At 36.8% G+C, this 17,689-nt stretch overlaps 1 protein-coding gene across 2 annotated transcripts in view; it reads left to right on the top strand.

Annotated features, from left to right (window-relative positions):
- DLC1 (DLC1 Rho GTPase activating protein) overlaps window positions 1-17,689 on the top strand; it is a 450,692-nt gene that overhangs the window by 210,805 nt on the left and 222,198 nt on the right. For both annotated transcript variants that reach the window (XM_010375802.2, XM_030937755.1), the window contains one exon: window positions 12,833-12,866. In XM_010375802.2, the coding sequence (XP_010374104.2) occupies window positions 12,833-12,866 (34 nt within the window). The remainder of the gene's footprint in view (window positions 1-12,832; window positions 12,867-17,689) is intronic.

The following is a 17,689-nucleotide window of genomic DNA, read 5'->3' as shown; positions in this document are numbered from 1 at the left end:
AAAGAGGCTATGTAGAAAAGAAGGGAAGAACATGAACTTAAAACTAAGTTAAAACCCTCGGTTCAAATCTGGACATGGACACTTACTAATGGTGAGATCTGGATCAATTATGTGACCTTGTCTGTATTTGACTTGATTTCCTCATATATAGAATGATATAGTAACAATAACTACCCTTTGGTAGTTATTAAGATTATATTCGTTGGCCAAGCACAATGGCTCATGCCAGTAATCCCAGAACTTTGGGAGGCCAAGGCAAGTGGATCACTTGAGGCCAGCAGTTTCAGACCAGCCTGGAAAACATAGCAAGACCCCTTCTCTGAAAAAATAAATGAATATATATTTTTTTAATTAGCTGAGTGTAGTGGTGCATGCGTGCAGTCCTAACTACTCAGGAGGCTGAGGCAAGAGGATCATTTGAGTTCAGGAGGTTGAGGCTACAGTGAGCTATGATCACACCACTGCACTCCAATCTGGGTGACACAAAAAGACCCTGTCTCTAAAAATAAATAAATGTAATTTAATTTAAAAAGATTATTAATAAGTTAATAAGTGCCAAGTACTTAGAAAACTGCCTGGCAGAGTTACGGTGCAGAGTTCCAATGCAGAGTTAAGTGCAGAGTTACGGTGACCGCTAAGTAAGTATTGCCTATTCCCCCATGTCACAGAATCAACTTACCATCACTTTTCCTAGTTATTCACAAAATGCTGGCCACTTTGAGGACTATAACTGGACTCTTGACTACAACTTATTTCTCTGACTTTGCTTTCTCAATCCTCTTTCCACTCTCTTCAACTTCTGCCTGCCCTTGTAAATGCAATCCTCTTAAATGTCCTAATTTGAACTTCTCCTTTTCCTTCTATACTTTCTCCCTATGTATCACCTCCCAGAGCCTTTACTTCAGGCCCTCCCTACCCCTCATTCCCCTCACCACACAGCAGACACAGCCCAATACAGATGCAATCTTTATGCCTCAGTGATATTGGTCAAAAAATTACCGACCACAGCCATTTCATCTTTATCTTTTCTCCTGGAATTCGGATTTATTTCCTTCTCTCTTCATCTCCTATCTTTTACTCAGCTTTTGATAAATAATTATTGAAAATATGTTTTGTAAAATGTTTAGTTAGCAATCTTATCTAACTTCTAAAGTTATATGTAAATTTCAGTTAACCTGGCTATGTCTATAAAGTCTATGCTTTTATCTTGAATGTTCAAATTATTTAATGGGTTTTCTAGAGAAAATTAGTATTGAAGCAATTCAGTCTGGACATTAGTGTTTTCATACTTGCTAGTTAATTATCCTCCCATCTATGTTTATAAATAAAAATGTGGCTTATTGCTAATGTTATTGCTTAACCTTCATTATACTTGATGATTTGAATCTTTTCAGCATTAGTCTAAATTGAAAATATGTCAGTGCTACAAACTACATCTCACAGAAAGCTCAGAATTCATTGACCCATTTTGAAATATAGTTTTCTGGAACTAAGGTAGACTTTAATGGTACATAAATGATCTGTAAGACTTTTTTCACTTATTACAGTCTATGCCTCACATAACTCTCCACACAGGAAGAGAGTGGGGAGAGAGGAAATTTCAATGCTCATTCATAGAAGGAAAAAAAGGAATAGATTGAATTAAGAATCCAATAGAAAATACAAGAAACACTTAACATAAGATTATTTGAGAAGGGATTAGTTACACATTATTTTCAAAGTTGTATGGTAGTAGAAACACAAAGGATACTACAGTCACTGGGGGTTAGTAGTGGCTGAGCTGATCACCCCAAGGCCCAGAAGACCAGAGAAGGAAGCAAGTAACAAAACCCAGAGCGGAAAAAGTCTGCAAAGTCAGCTGCCCTAAGAAAACCAATGATCTCAGGTGAAAAGTCACAACCATTTCCAGGCAATCATACCAGGTACGATCCAAGGGAGTAGATAATCCAACCTCACTTCTGTCTCCTTCTACGGCTTGCCATGGGCCCAATCTACCTGGAAGCCAAGAGGAATAAGGACACTGTTGATGGAATCCATATAAAGCATTCTCATATAAATTATCATCCAGACTGGGACACTTTTGAGGGTTAAGAAAGTTGTCAAAATTAATTACCATTATTGCAACAAAAAAAAAAAAAAAAAGAAAGAAAGAAACATGCTACTCAACAATTATCTAACTACATAATTGGACCTTTATACAATACAATAAATAACAAAACCATGATACCAAGAACTCACCGATGACTCTGTGTATACTAGGACAAAACTGACTGGTAGACCAAGTGGCTGGTAGAGAGGCATCATTGGACACTTCCATCACCAGCAGAAATCAGAAAGGGTTAGCTGTCCCTAACCAGTGTGTCTGAGTGCACTTTGTTAAGCCAGTAGGCAACCTGCATGCTGTTCTTGAAAGGGAGGTGTTGGTTAGATTACATCTGAAAGGGGTCAGGGAAGGAGAGGCTATTTATCACTTAATAGTCTTTCAGATTTAACCCCATATTAAAGTGAGAACTTTGTTCTCTGCACATGCAACTCACACAATACTAGACAAGACTATAGAAGCTGGAAATACAAACCTACCCTGAATAATTTTAATGTAACTACTAATAACTTTATGTCATCAAAAATGAACATTTCGAGACAAATGTTAAACGGATCAAGAGATCTGTTAAACCAAGATTATCCCAGGCAAACCTGAGCGTATGACTCCCTGTCTCCATCCAGGTCACCCTTCCTGCACAGAGGATGGGATAGAAAGGAAATCTGGGTGAGGGGGCTGGGCAGCAAATGGAAATTAACAAACAAAATACGGGGACCTAGGTCATCAGTGGGGTAGAAGAAATTGAGTTGGGCTCCTGTGATTTAAGGAGCGAGGTCACAGAATAGTTACCATGTTATCAAGTGCAGGCAATTGAAAGGCTCCAACATCAAGTTCACCTCCAACTTAACCTGTCTTTCTGACACTATAGAGCAGACTCCGCTTACATTTTATAGATAGATTCAGACCTGTACCTCAGAGGTGCCAACAAGGACATCTCTTCTGCCCAAGCATTCGCCCTCAAAGAGCAGAATGTTTACAGAGATCTCAATGTTAACACAATTTACCACTTTGAAAGCACCAAATGTTTGGCTATTATTTATCATCCTGATTCCAGAAACCTCTCATGAAATTTTTGATCAATTTCTTTTTATTATTAACATGTATGTATGTATGTATGTATGTACATACGTAGAGACAGGGTCTCACCATCTTGTTCATGTTGGTCTCGAATGCCTGGGCTCAAGGGATCCTTCTGCCTCAGCCTCCCAAAGCGCTGGGATTCCAGGCATGAGCTACTGCACCAGGCCATTCATCAGGTTCTGTTAGTCTTCTGTGTCATAAACTTCTTCCCTAGTTCCCAATCACTTACAGTAGATTCTGCACACTCTCAGGCCTGAAGTGATGACCTTCATTAGAGCTGCAGAACTTTAGAATACCTTTACTTTCAGCCAAAATAAAACCTACATTTTACTGATCCTGGTATCATGATGTACATTCTAGGTTAGACCATGCCTAAGATATATCAAATTTGTGGGTGGTTACCACTACAATGAATATCTCCCTGTAATAAAAATGTTTCTGGGCTCCAGCCAAGAGCCCACTTTATGAAGTCATATTTGATAAGAATAAATTCCAATTCAGTGAACAAGATTACGGTGCGTCATAAAGAGATTTATGTATATCATTTAAGTAGTTTTAATCTGTATTCTTTTTGTGGTTCTGATTTAATGGTTTATGTTTTGAGTTTCTACCAGAAGCCTGGATCTACCAAAAGTTTTTAAGTTGGGTGTTATGAAATGGTGGGAATATCAGCAAATGTTTGGTAATACAGATGAACATGCAAGCATTGAATTATTAAAATGAAATTAAGCTAATATTTGAATATAATTGGTAATAATTAACCAGATCAAGATGGCTATGAGTAAATGCTTTATCTCTTAGCTTTATAAGACACTAAGTGAAAATACACAAAACAAATAGATTGACAACACATGTTATTTTGTTTATAAGCTAGATATTATATGCTATTCTGTTAAACTGTAAACCAATATGTAACCTCTGTTTTTATCCAAGTCTATTGACCAATATTAGGTGTATATTTATAATATAATATATGTATACTATATGTATATTATATATACATATATGTATAATATATATGTTATAAATATATGTATAATTATATGAATACATTTCAATAATTTATGAATAGTATATGGAATTCATTTTCATTTGGGGAAATTTCAGTAAGTGATAAATCCTGTGAAGAGTTCTGATTAAATGCGAGTGGTGGTCCCAGGGATCTCCTACAATTCAGAAGTCACCCAAAGTTCACATGAGTGCAGAATATAAATGTTTCACATTTTCTGGTACAAGGATCATTTTCACTTATGCCCTCAGGTCCTGCTGCTCCAGGACTTACAGAACTGGGAGCCTGCTCCTCTGTATGGAGACCCAAGTAGAATATCATCACTGGCTAACCTAAAAGGACAAAGAATAGTAATAGCTAGTAATAGCTAGCTTGGGGTGACAAACCTCAAATTAAAGGTGAGGGAGAAGGATTATATCCTCCACAGTGAGCTTTATAAAACTTAAAGAAAATAGTTGAAAAAAAAGAAAATGTTTTTCAAAATCTCACAGAAAATAATTTAAAATTGTTCAAAATAAATAAAGGAGAAATAAACATGCGGAAACAAGTTAAGCGGACTGGAGGAAGAGGAGGACTCAGAGACAGACAACCTATACTTGCTTTGCATTATTTCCAAATAAATATATACAGTAGTTGCTTTTTAATCTCATATTAACAAATACAACAGTAGGAATATAGTTCACAATCATGGAGCTGTGTGACAATCCCTTCCCATGCAACAATTTCATTTAACCCTCACAAATAGCCCCAGGATGTAGATACCATATCTACCCCTATCTCACTGAGTTCAGAGAGTTCTAGAAAACTGCCAAAACTCATCACACAAATAAGTGGCAGTAAGAAACCTCATACGTGTTCATATTCACCTCTAATATTTTGTTTCAGTCCTCAGTGTGGATTCACAATTAGATTACTTCTTTTCACAGCATGTCTTCAATTTCTTTTCTGCAATTACTGCACTTAGCAAAAGACTGTGTAGGTAGTGAGTACTTTGCATGAGTCTTTATGATTAACGAGACCTAGGCATACAAGGATGAGGATCTCAGAGCACATTACTCCAGAATGAGCATTCTAGGCAGAAGAAAGAGAATCACTAAAGCATTTTAAGGAAAATAGTGCTGTGAGTAAAAATCTTCAGCAGGGACGTTGTCTTAGTAATGCCCAGGAAATCCTGTGAGAAGGAGCATTTCGCACAGCAAAAAGCTATGATTCAGGCTTCACGGACAAAATGAACCATTATGAGGAGTGTAACATCGAAGGCAAGATAAATTGCTAGTTGACATCGTCCAACAAAAAGAAAGATAAACAGCCATTTTGAGTCAATTGCTCTCTGAATAAGTTAATTATCTTGAGTGTCATCTTCACTGGAAATAAGCCTACATGTCTACATTACTCCTTAATTGTGAACTTTCATAGATCAGACTTAAAAAACAAAACTACCATGAATAGTCAGTATTTCTTAGTGGCTACCACAGGCAAATCAACATACAGAACAATAAAATAATTATTTTGAAGAGTTTGTAAATTTAAGGAGATATATGTAATATAGACAGAATGAATACATTAATATGCAATACTTAAATATATTCATTAATTTTAATAGGCATTTTTTCTATTAGCAATGTTCAATTGGAATAAACTTTAATAGTAACATAGAGAAAGATATGATTCCTTAAATTCTGAAAAGAATTTAGAGGATGAAAATATATCTGAAGTATATGTCATGAATAAACATCAATTGTAAATTTCTTAGAGATACAGAATATTATCATTAAAAAATTCAATAAAGACAGAGAAGAGTTAAGTTAATGTGGCCCAGTCATGGGGCCCTTTCTGTTTATCTAGCTTGCTAAATAAATTATTTTTTTAAAAAACTTAGAATAATGATTAGTATTTATTTTAGACCACATTTCCAAATAAAAGTGGCCTCAACCAGAGCTTTGTCAGCCTGAAATTCAACATTTAGCTATCAGAAGACCACATGGAGTAACATATTCTGCAGGATTTGTTGAAGAGAGAGTCACCATCTTTAAATACAGTAAATGCCAGTGTTTTGAAAAGGAAAAGAAAAAATTTTCAAGGTCACAATCCCAACTTTCATTCTTATTTAGTGGAGGGTCATCTCATCTCTGCTCAAGATAACCAACAGACATACCTGTGAGCGGCACCAAAATATCCCGTAAGAACCAACTTTGCCTTTGTTCAAATGTTTAAACAACTATTTTAAGCTGAGACCCTAAATTTCTACACCATATAATAAAAATCAAGCTATAATCTCAGTCGACAAAACTGAAAGACAGTTGTTAAAGTCAGTGATTTCAGTGGGGGACTAAATCTCAATATGGCTGACAACTTCTATTAAATAAGATGTGTCCCTTTTTTTTTTTTTTTTGGAAATAAGAAGGATGCACAGCATGAATGACATTTCTCAGATAATTGTGCATGCATTTATTAATATTTCACTTTGGTTATAGATATTTATTCCTTGAAGGCAATCCTTATACCAGCACATCATCTCTTCTTTCTGAAACTGAATTTCCATTGTCTTCTATGATCTCATTAAGAAACTAAGTTAACTTGGAATCGTGAACACTAGGAAGGATGAAACCATGATGACCTCTGGCTTCATCGGTCTTATGAATAATGGTATAGTAGACAGGGTTATAAAAACATATGCTGGTCTAGTTTCCATCTGGACACAAAAAGCCCTGTAGTACTGGGCAAGTCACCTAACCTATCTGGGTCTCAACGTCCTCATAGGCAAAATGATAGAGAAAGAGCTAAATCAGTGTTTTGCGAAATATAGTACATACAGCACTAATGGTATATCAGCTGATACTGGGGTAAACATTCTGAAATTTTATGATTATGTATCCTAGTATGTATTATGAGTAATATAACCCACAAATCAAACCCATAAATGTATGCATTTCTATTATTTAGAACAAGTAAAAAATAGAAAATGTATCTAAATTTGATTTTATTAAATTATTAAATAATTTATAGATGATACATGTATATAGTAAAAATTCTGAAGGTAGTATTTGAAGAACTGAAGATTGGGAAACACGAATGATCTCTAAATCCCCCTCCATCAAGAAGAGACTATATTTTTAATGAAAGAATGATGACTGTCAAAGCTAGAGAATTACTTTGTAAACCAAAATAGATGATATCAGATTGCCAGTCAGACACAGCTTTTCAATAAACCTCTTTGTTCAAATGAAAGCAGACTGAAATCATTGACTGGCTAACAATATTGCAGACTGGAGTGATTTCAAAGGAGTCTTTAAATGAAGAAGAGACGAAAACAAACCCATTTTCCCATGTACCTTCCTTTCTTTCATGCTGTCTTTCATGTCTTCCCAAAAAATGTGAATCCCAAAACACTTCCTGTTGCCCATGTGCCCACAATGGGCTCTTGTGCCCTCATCTGAGACAGGGGCTGTTCCATCACTGAAGGATATTTTCTTGCAATTTCTAAGGACAGAATTACTTATTTTGGAATTTCTCTGCAATTATTTTTTTGTGGAACATATTTTTGTGGGAACAAAAGTGAATGTTTTAAAGGAAAAGGAGTAAATTACTCTGTCACTGATTTTTCTATGAATTAAGCCACTTTTTAAAAGGCAAATGAGGAAAATTTCTATAGAGATAAACAGAGCACTCCAAACACTTCTGTGTGAACATCTTGAATATTTGATATCATCTAAAAGAAAGCTCTGACTATAAAAAAAGAAAGCACAAAATAGCTAGTGCTCTGTTTGTGTACTGCAGGACAAAAAATAAATTTGCTTCACGGAACATAGGAGAATTTACATACTATCACAGCTGCCACTTGTTTGAAGAGGTTGGCCTATAAGGTCCTTCTTAATGATAGTATTCTATCTTCCTGATTCTAAGGAACTAGGAGGAAAATATTATATTTCATACAAGTGAGGAAAATGGCATAAAAAAATATTAAAGAAAATGAATAGAAATATTTCATTTCATTTCTAAAATAGAAAAACATATTCCTAAAATCAGAGAAAATAGGGAAAAAAAGCATATTCCTAAAAACAGCAGGAAGAAACTGGTTCAATTAGAATGTTTCCACTGATGAGATATTCAGATTGTCAATTGTCATGGATTCAGATATGATGCCTATTACTTACGATGCTGTTTATGTTAGCAGCTTCCGTGTGGTTGGTGTGAGTTCCTAAAAGGTATCCATCTGAGGTTCTCCTGGAAGTGCAGAAACCCATCTCAGCAGCAGACCCAAAGAATCAATATATGTTTAGAACATTTCCATGTGGCATGTCAAAATCAGCATTTCCCCAACCATCTTTCACATCCAAAAACACAAACAGACATGCACACAGTCTAAGCTCCCACAGACAGCTTTAAAAGATCTCATTAGAAGAAACCAAATTGTTTCCTTCTCTTTTACTAAAAAAGCTTTTTCAAATGGCTATTTACAAATTCGATTGTATTAATAGAACACTTAACTGGCTAGCTTCAATGGAAATCTTTACATGTGGAGAACTATTAAACGGTCTCAGTATAGGGGGCCAGGGTGGTTGGGAGCCATAGAAAAGGTGCTATCTTATTATTTAAATATCTTAGACAAGAAAAGCAAAAGACTATGGATGATTCTTCTCCCCTTTCATTTGGAAGTTATTTGTAGACTTTCCTTTGTTCCATTGAGAAATAAGAGAAAAAACAATATGAAGTTACAGCGAACCCATATGGCCAGCAGGAAAGTCCTGTTTAATTGCTTTACTGCAAGAAACGTTAAATCACTTCCTGAGGATGCAGTTCAAATGAAACATATGGCAACTATTAGCAAAAGCCCCTAATGAATTCAAAAATATGCCTTTTATGGGAGCTTTCTCATAAGCATCAATCATACATGTTATTTAAATCGTATATACAAATAGGCATTTGGTGTTTTAGTTCCACAAATGTTGATGAACACCTACTCTGTACCATATTATATAGTCAGCTTGTGTGAAATTTTATTTCTGAGCCCAGAACTAGATATGACATGATGGGACCTCAGGACATGGACCCAAATGTATCCAGGTCTCTTCTCAGAAACCAAGGACGAGAAGAATCCCCCAATCATTGCCTCCTACCCAAGAGTTTCATGTCCAAGAAAACCATTCCATTTCTACTTGGATAGTACTAATGATCTATATTCTTCACACTCTTTCTAATGCCAAACCAGTGATGTGGCTAATCATTCGCATTCAGCATCCATTCTTTGCCTTTTTTGTAACTTCTTTAATTAGATTATGAATTCCACAAAGAAGAAAACTTTCCTAAGAGTTTTTGTATGTAGGATAATGTGAGGCATGTAATTAAGAAGTAACAATCAGCTTTAACTAACTGTAGAGCAAGGGTCAACATTTTTTAATTGTTTCTAATGCCGTTCATCTCTGTAAAATTTCAGAAATTTAACAATTTAATACATTTATTCATAAACAACTTTCTAGAGAGACAATTCTCCCTCAAATTCAATGATAAATCATTGGAGGAATATCCACCTGTTATCACTATCCGGTTTTACTCTTAAAAAGAAGTTATAAAATTCTAGGAATACTACACTTTGACTATCCTTTCTCTACATTATAATATGGTCTTTGAAGTTATGTAATGGAAGTGAGCTTTGGTAGCTTAAAAATCATGCAGAGTGTGGTGAGATTCTAAAGTAATTGACACCGGCTACATGAATTATGGACATTGGCCATAAGGAGGCTAAAATATATTTTTGCTTGATACCCGAACTCACTAATTATCATTTTTATTACATATTTACTTACACATGCTTGGTTATATATTTTTGAAATCAAATAAAATATAGAAAAAAGACTTGTTTTTGTCACTGGTCAACTTGTGATTTGGGGCAAAGCATTCAACTTGACTTAAATGTGTTTGCCATGAGAAGAGAGGACTTCTTTAGACAATGTCTAAATGTCCCATACAAAATATTCCTGTACAGGTATTTTGTGTTCTAAGTAAATGTCTTATCATAAGACCAATCCAAACTTTTTTCCTCCTTCATTTCAAAATAAGTCTGTTTAGTGTGGCTCAGAGGCCAGCATGCCGGTGTTGTGCCTTGCTTCCATTACTGACAGTATGACCTCACAAAATTTACTTTACATTCCAGGACTTTACAGGGTATTCTAAAGATGCAGTGAATTTCTGCAGGTAAAAGCTTAAAACTGGGCCGTACACATACTAAGCACCCAGTAAGCACTAGCTATTTTTATCCTGAGGAACTTTCTCCAGGAACATTCTTGAATTACCTGTTACCAACTTTTCCAGTCTTGTTGATAAAAGAAAGGTTTCTGTTTTATTTTTCTGTTCGTTTGCTTTTCACAAAAGAGAGAATGTATTTTAAAACCCCTGATCGGGGATAAATATAGGGGCTAGACTTAACATTTAATACATAGTTTGGATTTAATTCTAATTTTAAATGTGTTGTAAGAGACACATAGAAAGTAAACAAACATTACCAAAACTGTAGGATCACTTGTAAAAGGAGGAAATTGCTTTCCTCTAGTATTGAATCAGAGAAGTTCTTGAAGAAGAAGAAAAGTCAGATGACTTTTTAATAAATGAAAGAAGGCCCAGGAAATGCTGGCAGCCTATGCCATTCATTGGAAGCCATGATATCTGGGCCTGATCACCCAAGCTGCCATTTAATCCATACATCTGCATCTTTGGGAGCATGTGGAGTCACCCAGAGGACAGTGCTGAACAACTAAACGTAGATGGAGATTGAGCCAAATATGTTTTCAGTATAAATTAATATTTCCAAAGCAACCCCCACATCTCTACTTTTTGTTTTTTGACAGTCTCGCATGGAGTGCAATGGTGTGGTCTCGACTCACTGCAACCTCTGCAGTGAGTTCAAGAGATTCTCCTGCCTCAGCCTACTGAGTAGCTGGGATTACAGGCACCTGCCACTATGCCTGGCTAATTTTTGTATTTTTAGTAGAGGCGGGGTTTCACCATGTTAGTCAGGCTGGTTTCAAACTCCTGACCTCAGGTGATCCACCTGCCTTGGCCTCCCAAATTGCTGGGATTACAGGCGTGAGCCACCGCACCCAGCCTCTACTTTTTATCCATAAGGAAATCTTTACCTTAGTCGAATAATTGCATCAATCACCAAATCCCCTAAATCCCAAAGGTGAAGATCTCAGCAGTAATCAATATTTCACAAGGATATAGGCATCTTGATGTTTGCTATTTCTAGAAATGAAGATTGATGCTATTTTCTTGGGCTGATCCACAACAGAGGTGTACTTGGGCCTCTCTCTCTCTCTCTCTCTCTGTCTCTCTCTCTCTTTCTCACACACACACACACACACACACACACACACACACACACACACACACAAATACCCATTTGAGTGTGCTTTTCTTACATCAACTCTGAGGATGTTGTCCCTGAAGAAATAAAGAAATATCACCTTTGGATCTATCCTGTGGTCAGTGGTTATGGGGTAGAAGGCATCAAATCCCAATGGGTCAGTTAATACATCCTCAACTATATTTTATACATGAGTAACTGAGATGAATGAGAACCAGGAAGTCAACATGCCTCATTTGTTTAGGGGTACCCACAAACAGTAGAACTAGACAGTTAAGCTTTAAGTTCTTGGAAAGATCTCATTCTGAGCCCTATTTTTTTAAATAATGATAGTGGTAAATGCTGGGGATTGAGCTTCTAAATCTTTCACATCAGTCAACTAACCCACTGGACCAAAGCCCATTTTAATAAATAGTAAGAATGGCTTTTCCCTGAAGATCTGGTATGCTCTATAGAGGCTGCCTCCTTTAGTTCTTTCAGCAATCCTGTGAAGTAGATGTGATTATCTAGATGTGATTAATGAAGAAGGGACCTGAGCCTTGAGAGGTAAGATAGCTCACTTTAGTGCACAGAGAAAATAAGTAACAGGGAAGAGATTTGAAATGCTCAGAAACTAACCAATTTGCTTCTGTCTCCTAAAAATAGGACCAGAAAATTTTAACTACAAAAATTCTACCCCAATTCAAAGTGTTTTTAGATTCATTTATTGCCAATGTTGTTGTTTGTTTGTTTGTTTGTTTGTTTGAGATGGGGTCTGACTCTGTTGCCCAGGCTGGAGCCTGTAGCACGATCATAGCTCACTGCAGCTTTGATCTCCCTAGGCTCAGGTGATTCTCCTACCTCAGCCTTCCAAGTACCGGGGACTATAGGTGCATGCCACCATACCTAGCCAATTTTTGTATTTTTTGTAGAGATGGGGTTTCACCATGTTGTCCTGGCTGGTCTCAAACTCCTGGGCTCAACGATCCGCCTGCCTCTGCCTCCCAAAGTTCTGGATTACAGGTGTGAGCCACCACGCCCAGCCCTTTGCCAGTGTTAAAGATAATACGGATATACATTCGTTTGAGTCTGTCTTCAGACAAGAGAATAATTAGAAGATGATTTACAGTTATCAAAGACAGATCTAGTGATTTTACTGATAGTTCCAAAATGCTAATTTTTCTATTGGCAGGCTCTATTTAATTTTTGCTTCATTAATTATACTTCATTTTATTTCTAATGATGCTTTTTGATGTTTCTTCCTAATAATACCACAATTTTTGTATCTTTTTTTTTTTTTCAGGCTATTCCAGGTATTTCAGAGAAGGAAAAGGCTGGTAAGTTGACATTTTGGTTGTGTTTTCTCACCAATCTATTTTAGAATAAATTTCACCTTAAAATCGCCATTTTATTAAATATATAAAATGTATACATCTCATGAATATCTGGGAAAATGTTGTTTAAAATCTGTGAAAGAAATTTGTTTTGCTCAATATATAAGAAAAATATATGTGGTTTTCTGACATAACGACATTGTGTTACAATAAGATACATGTTTCTTGGAGTCTTCCTTTTAACTGCAACCACAATTGTTTTCTTAAGTAAAAGAATTAGATGTTGATCAATGTTCTGGGGAAAGAATTTGGAAATTAGCTGTTAATAATTACCAAGATTTATTTTTAATCTTCATTACTTAGTAGCCACAGAAAAAGATGTAATTGATGCTTAAATCTCATGCTATACTATCAAAATTATAGTGACAAAGCAATGTGAATAATTGTATTGAAGAAAAAGTTATAGTATTTTTCTGTGTTCTGTGTTCTAATTATAATTATTTAACAATATTATAGGAAATGGACAAGGACTGATGAGAATTGAAAATATGAAAAATTAGACTTGGATTGGTAGATCTATGTGCTTTTAAAAAATCATACTGTCTTATGTGTTCTGTGTAATAAAAACAAAAACAGATTAAAGGTATATTATCTAACTTGAAGTACATCACTTAGTTTGTAGACATTTGTGATTTTTAAGAGCTATATTAAAAGTTTATAGTCTCATGTTAGAGAAAATATTAAAATTTCAAGTGCCTTTACATTAAAGCATTAGAGTTTGTCTGGCAGGGGTGTTTACTGTCTTTGTCAGTGATCTTATTTTTGCTGCTAGATAGTTTTTACACAGAATTTTCCTAGCTTGTGTCCTTCTGTGAGCTAAACTTTTCTCTCATGTTTAGGCTGTATCTCATTTCTTCACTTCGATAATGTTGAAAAGTATCTCTTGAGAATAGAGGGAAAATATTGAACTGGCATCACATGTCAGCTCAAGAGAAAAATCACGCAACATAACAATGTACTAATACCATAAGGATTAATATCAGGTTGGTGCAAAAGTAATTGGGGTTTTGGCCATTGAAAATAATTGCGGTTTTGGCCATTACTTTGAATGGCCAAACTGCAATTATTTTTTCACCAATATATTTACCATATATTGAATAGATTTAAAGTGTTAAATCTCCAGTATCTTAAATAGCTGTCCCCATGATTCGCTGCAATTTAAACAAAGTATATTAATAGAACAAAGTTGTCATCCTATTCCAGAATGTCAGCAAGTTTTCTCACACCCCAAGAAGAAAATAAGGATGTGAGTTGTTGGCTGGTCAGGAGGGGAAAGAAGGAACGGAAACGCCATGGCTGGAGGAGATGGGAAGGCAGAGAGTTCTCTTTCTCCTCTTCCAGTTAAATGGCTTAAGTTTGACAGGGAGAAGCTCTTCATTCTGTCAAGCTTCTCAAATATTTTGAAAATGTTTTATTTTTATTTTTATTAGCATTATTTTTTTTTTTTTTGAGATGGAGTCTCACTCTGTTGCCCCAGGCTGGAGCACAGTGGTGTCATCGTGGCTGACTGCAACCTCCACTTCCCAGTTTCAAGTCATTCTCCTGCCTCAACCTCCTGAGTAGTTGGTATTACATGACTGCGCCATCACGCGTGGCTAACTTTCGTGTTTTTAGTAGAGACGGGGTTTCGCCATGTTGGCCAGGCTGGTCTCAAACTGCTGAGCTCTGGTGATCTGCCCGCCTCGGCCTCCCAAAGTGCTGAGATTACATACATGAGCCACCGCACCAGGCCTGAAAATATTTTTAAAACAAAGAACTAGAGAACATAAATATAATGTAACCACTACTTTTTATCATAATCCTGGAAATTTTCTGCCTTAAGAACAACTTTTTTAAATGAAATTAATTGTCCCTCCTTACATAATCTTTTTGAATCATTTCTATATGGCTGAGGCACACATAAAAGAATCAAGAGATTAAATTTTCAGAGGTTCTATAAGATAACATATATGACCTCCACAGGCCCCAGGCACCTGGATGCCCCATCTCAGACACTTAGCAACTCAGGATGGACTGATTTGAGAAAAACCTGACATCTGCTCTTTATGAAAATATTAGAATGACTGGAATTCACTCCATAATGAATTTTTATTTAGATTTCTGGAGGATACGCTGATATATTTAGGAGAAAATGTAATTTTGTTTGATCTTTTAAGTATAAGAAAGAAAGGATCTTTTTTCAAGGCACTGAATTTACCTGTCAAGACAAATGCTCATGTTTGAATATTTTATGAATCATGGTAACAAATATGACAATTCAAAAGAGAATGTGATTCATTTCAAAAGTTTTAAGTACCATAACAGTCTAAGCAATATAATTCTATTTCTAAACTTTATTATTTGAAACATTAAAAATATTTTGAGTGTACTATATACAGACATAAATCTTGTTTCTTTCATGTCTTTATGAATCTCTGTTTGTAAGCTTCCACTAGACAGAGGGATGGCCATGAAGGCAGGAGACCCGCTCAATCTTCTCGGGGTTAATTGAACTCTTAAATAGGATTAAGCTTCATACCCACCCCTAAGGCCTGTCATTTTTTTTTTTTTTTTTGTATCTTTCTAAGTGAATGTAGCCTATTGTTCTTATTAAGAAAGTCTATTTTTAATCTGTGTGACCTCTCATCCAAGCTAACTGGAACCAACTCTACCAGGCTTTGTGAAGCTCTAAATTAAATCTTTTGGGCACATTCCATTAATCATCCTTGAATTGCAGTTGTGTGATTGCTCTGTGTGTGCTGTAAGTAACTATCTTCTATTCTGATCCATGTTTCTATGATAATACAACTCAGTGGGATCATTTCTGCTGCTTGTCTCCTGCCCTGTGATGACAAAAATCTTCAAAGGGAGGCAAGTTTGAAACAGCCTTTTATGGATTCAGTCATTTCACAAATACTTACTGAACAGCAACATGTTCTAGGCATTCTATTAGGTTCTATTGAGGAAGCAGTTATGAATAAGGCTGATCTCTGCCCCATAGGAACTCAAACTCTAGCTGGAGGATATCCCATCAGGCAGGCATCCCTCCTTCTCCTCTTCTCAACTGAGAATTTCTTAATCCTGCTTATTCAAAAAGCTTCCCAAGCAAGGAATCAAATCAAAATATTGTCTTCAGGAAACTCTGGGTGAGAATGTGCCTTCTCAGGATCTGAGACAGAATCCAACCAACTTCTTTTTTAAATAATCAGAACTAATCACACAAGTATCGATATGTATAATTATATCCAGTAAATACCATTTTCATATAACTTCGATCATGTCGCTGGAGTTTGTATGCTTCAACCTTTTTGGCACCGGGAACCAGTTTCTCGGAAAACAATTTTTCCACGGAGTGCGGTGGGGGATGGTTTCAGGATGAAATTGTTCCACCTCAGACCTCAGATCATCATAAGGAGTGCACAGCCTAGATCCCTCACATGTGCAGTTCACAACAGGGTTCATGCTTTTGTGAGAATCTAATGCTGCTGCTGATCACACAGAAGGCAGAGCTCAGACCGTAATGTTCGCTTGCCCACCGTCCATCTCCTGCTGTGCAGCCTGGTTCCTAACGGATCACAGAACGGTACTGGTCCAGGGCTTGGAGGTTGGGGACCCCTGCTCTAAAGAGTGTATCAGTCCCATTGGAATATCCTCCAGCACATCTGCTTCCTGTCTGTATGGCCTTGAGCAATTCACTTAACTTCCTCATCTCCCTCATTTCCAGAACACAAATCAAGAATCTGCCATGTTGTTGATGTAAGGCAACAATGCTTGGTACAAACTAAGTCCCAAAAAATGGTAGCTGTTTTTTATGATAATTAGTTGGTGCTTACAAGACGAATAGACACTGGCTGCATCACTGATGTCCTTGTGTGTTCCCCACGTCCTAAAATGCTTCCTCGTGGTACTAATAGCTGAACAGCTCTCCATGTGGAACAAGAAAGAGATCACTTTCTCCATGAGTCTTCTGAATGAGTTAATTCAAAGGTCGTCACAGTATAGACAGAGTTGATCACATTTTAACCTCCGTTTAGAGATTTTTTTGGTCTATTAGACTGAAATTCTCTCTCGGAAACAGATATTTGGTTTTCAAAAAAAGATTAGTTTCAGAGAAATGTTCATGCTGTGTCCCATTTTCCTGTGACTCCATTATCCTCCTGTATCCACAGTCCCTGAGGTCATCAGATCCTATCTACCCAGCAAGCCAGCTAGGCACCTGGGTTCTCCTGCCGCTCCCAGGCTCCTCCAACTTCTGCACACGGTGTGTCAGCACTGCCCTCTTGTCACCCTTGTCCATCCCTCTGGCCACTGCTTTCATGCAGGGCTTCACTTTCCGCTGGACTTTCACAAAAGCATCCAGAACTGGTTTCCCTGACTGAACCTATCATTACACCAGTCTATTATCTGCACTGTCACCAGAGTTATCTTTGAAAATATATAACCTGATCGTGTCAGTTCCTGTGCCAACATTTTACCTGTCTCTTTATTAGCCATAGAGTAAAATTAAACTGTCATGGCTGGTGATTTGTCCATTCAGGAGTGACCTGTCCATACATAGCCATTTGTTATTCAGCTGCAGTATCATTCATTGGACTGGACACATGTCTGTGTTGCCCTTCAGATCCACCCTCTGCCCTACTTCTCCCTGCCTCTGTGCCCTGGGAGACCAACCGATGTGAACTAAATCAAAGGACTTCCCTGCTTTCTGTCTTCCCCATTCAGCCATGAGGAGGACGAGAAGCTGTAGCAGGAGACTGGGGGAGGGGGATGGTGGGACAATGAGATTG

Source organism: Rhinopithecus roxellana, chromosome 9 (assembly GCF_007565055.1).
Source record: "Rhinopithecus roxellana isolate Shanxi Qingling chromosome 9, ASM756505v1, whole genome shotgun sequence".
In the NCBI taxonomy this organism is placed as follows: Eukaryota; Metazoa; Chordata; class Mammalia; order Primates; family Cercopithecidae; genus Rhinopithecus; species Rhinopithecus roxellana.
The sequence above is the reverse complement of the archived record's forward strand: the minus strand, read 5'-3'. Positions and strand labels throughout refer to the sequence as shown.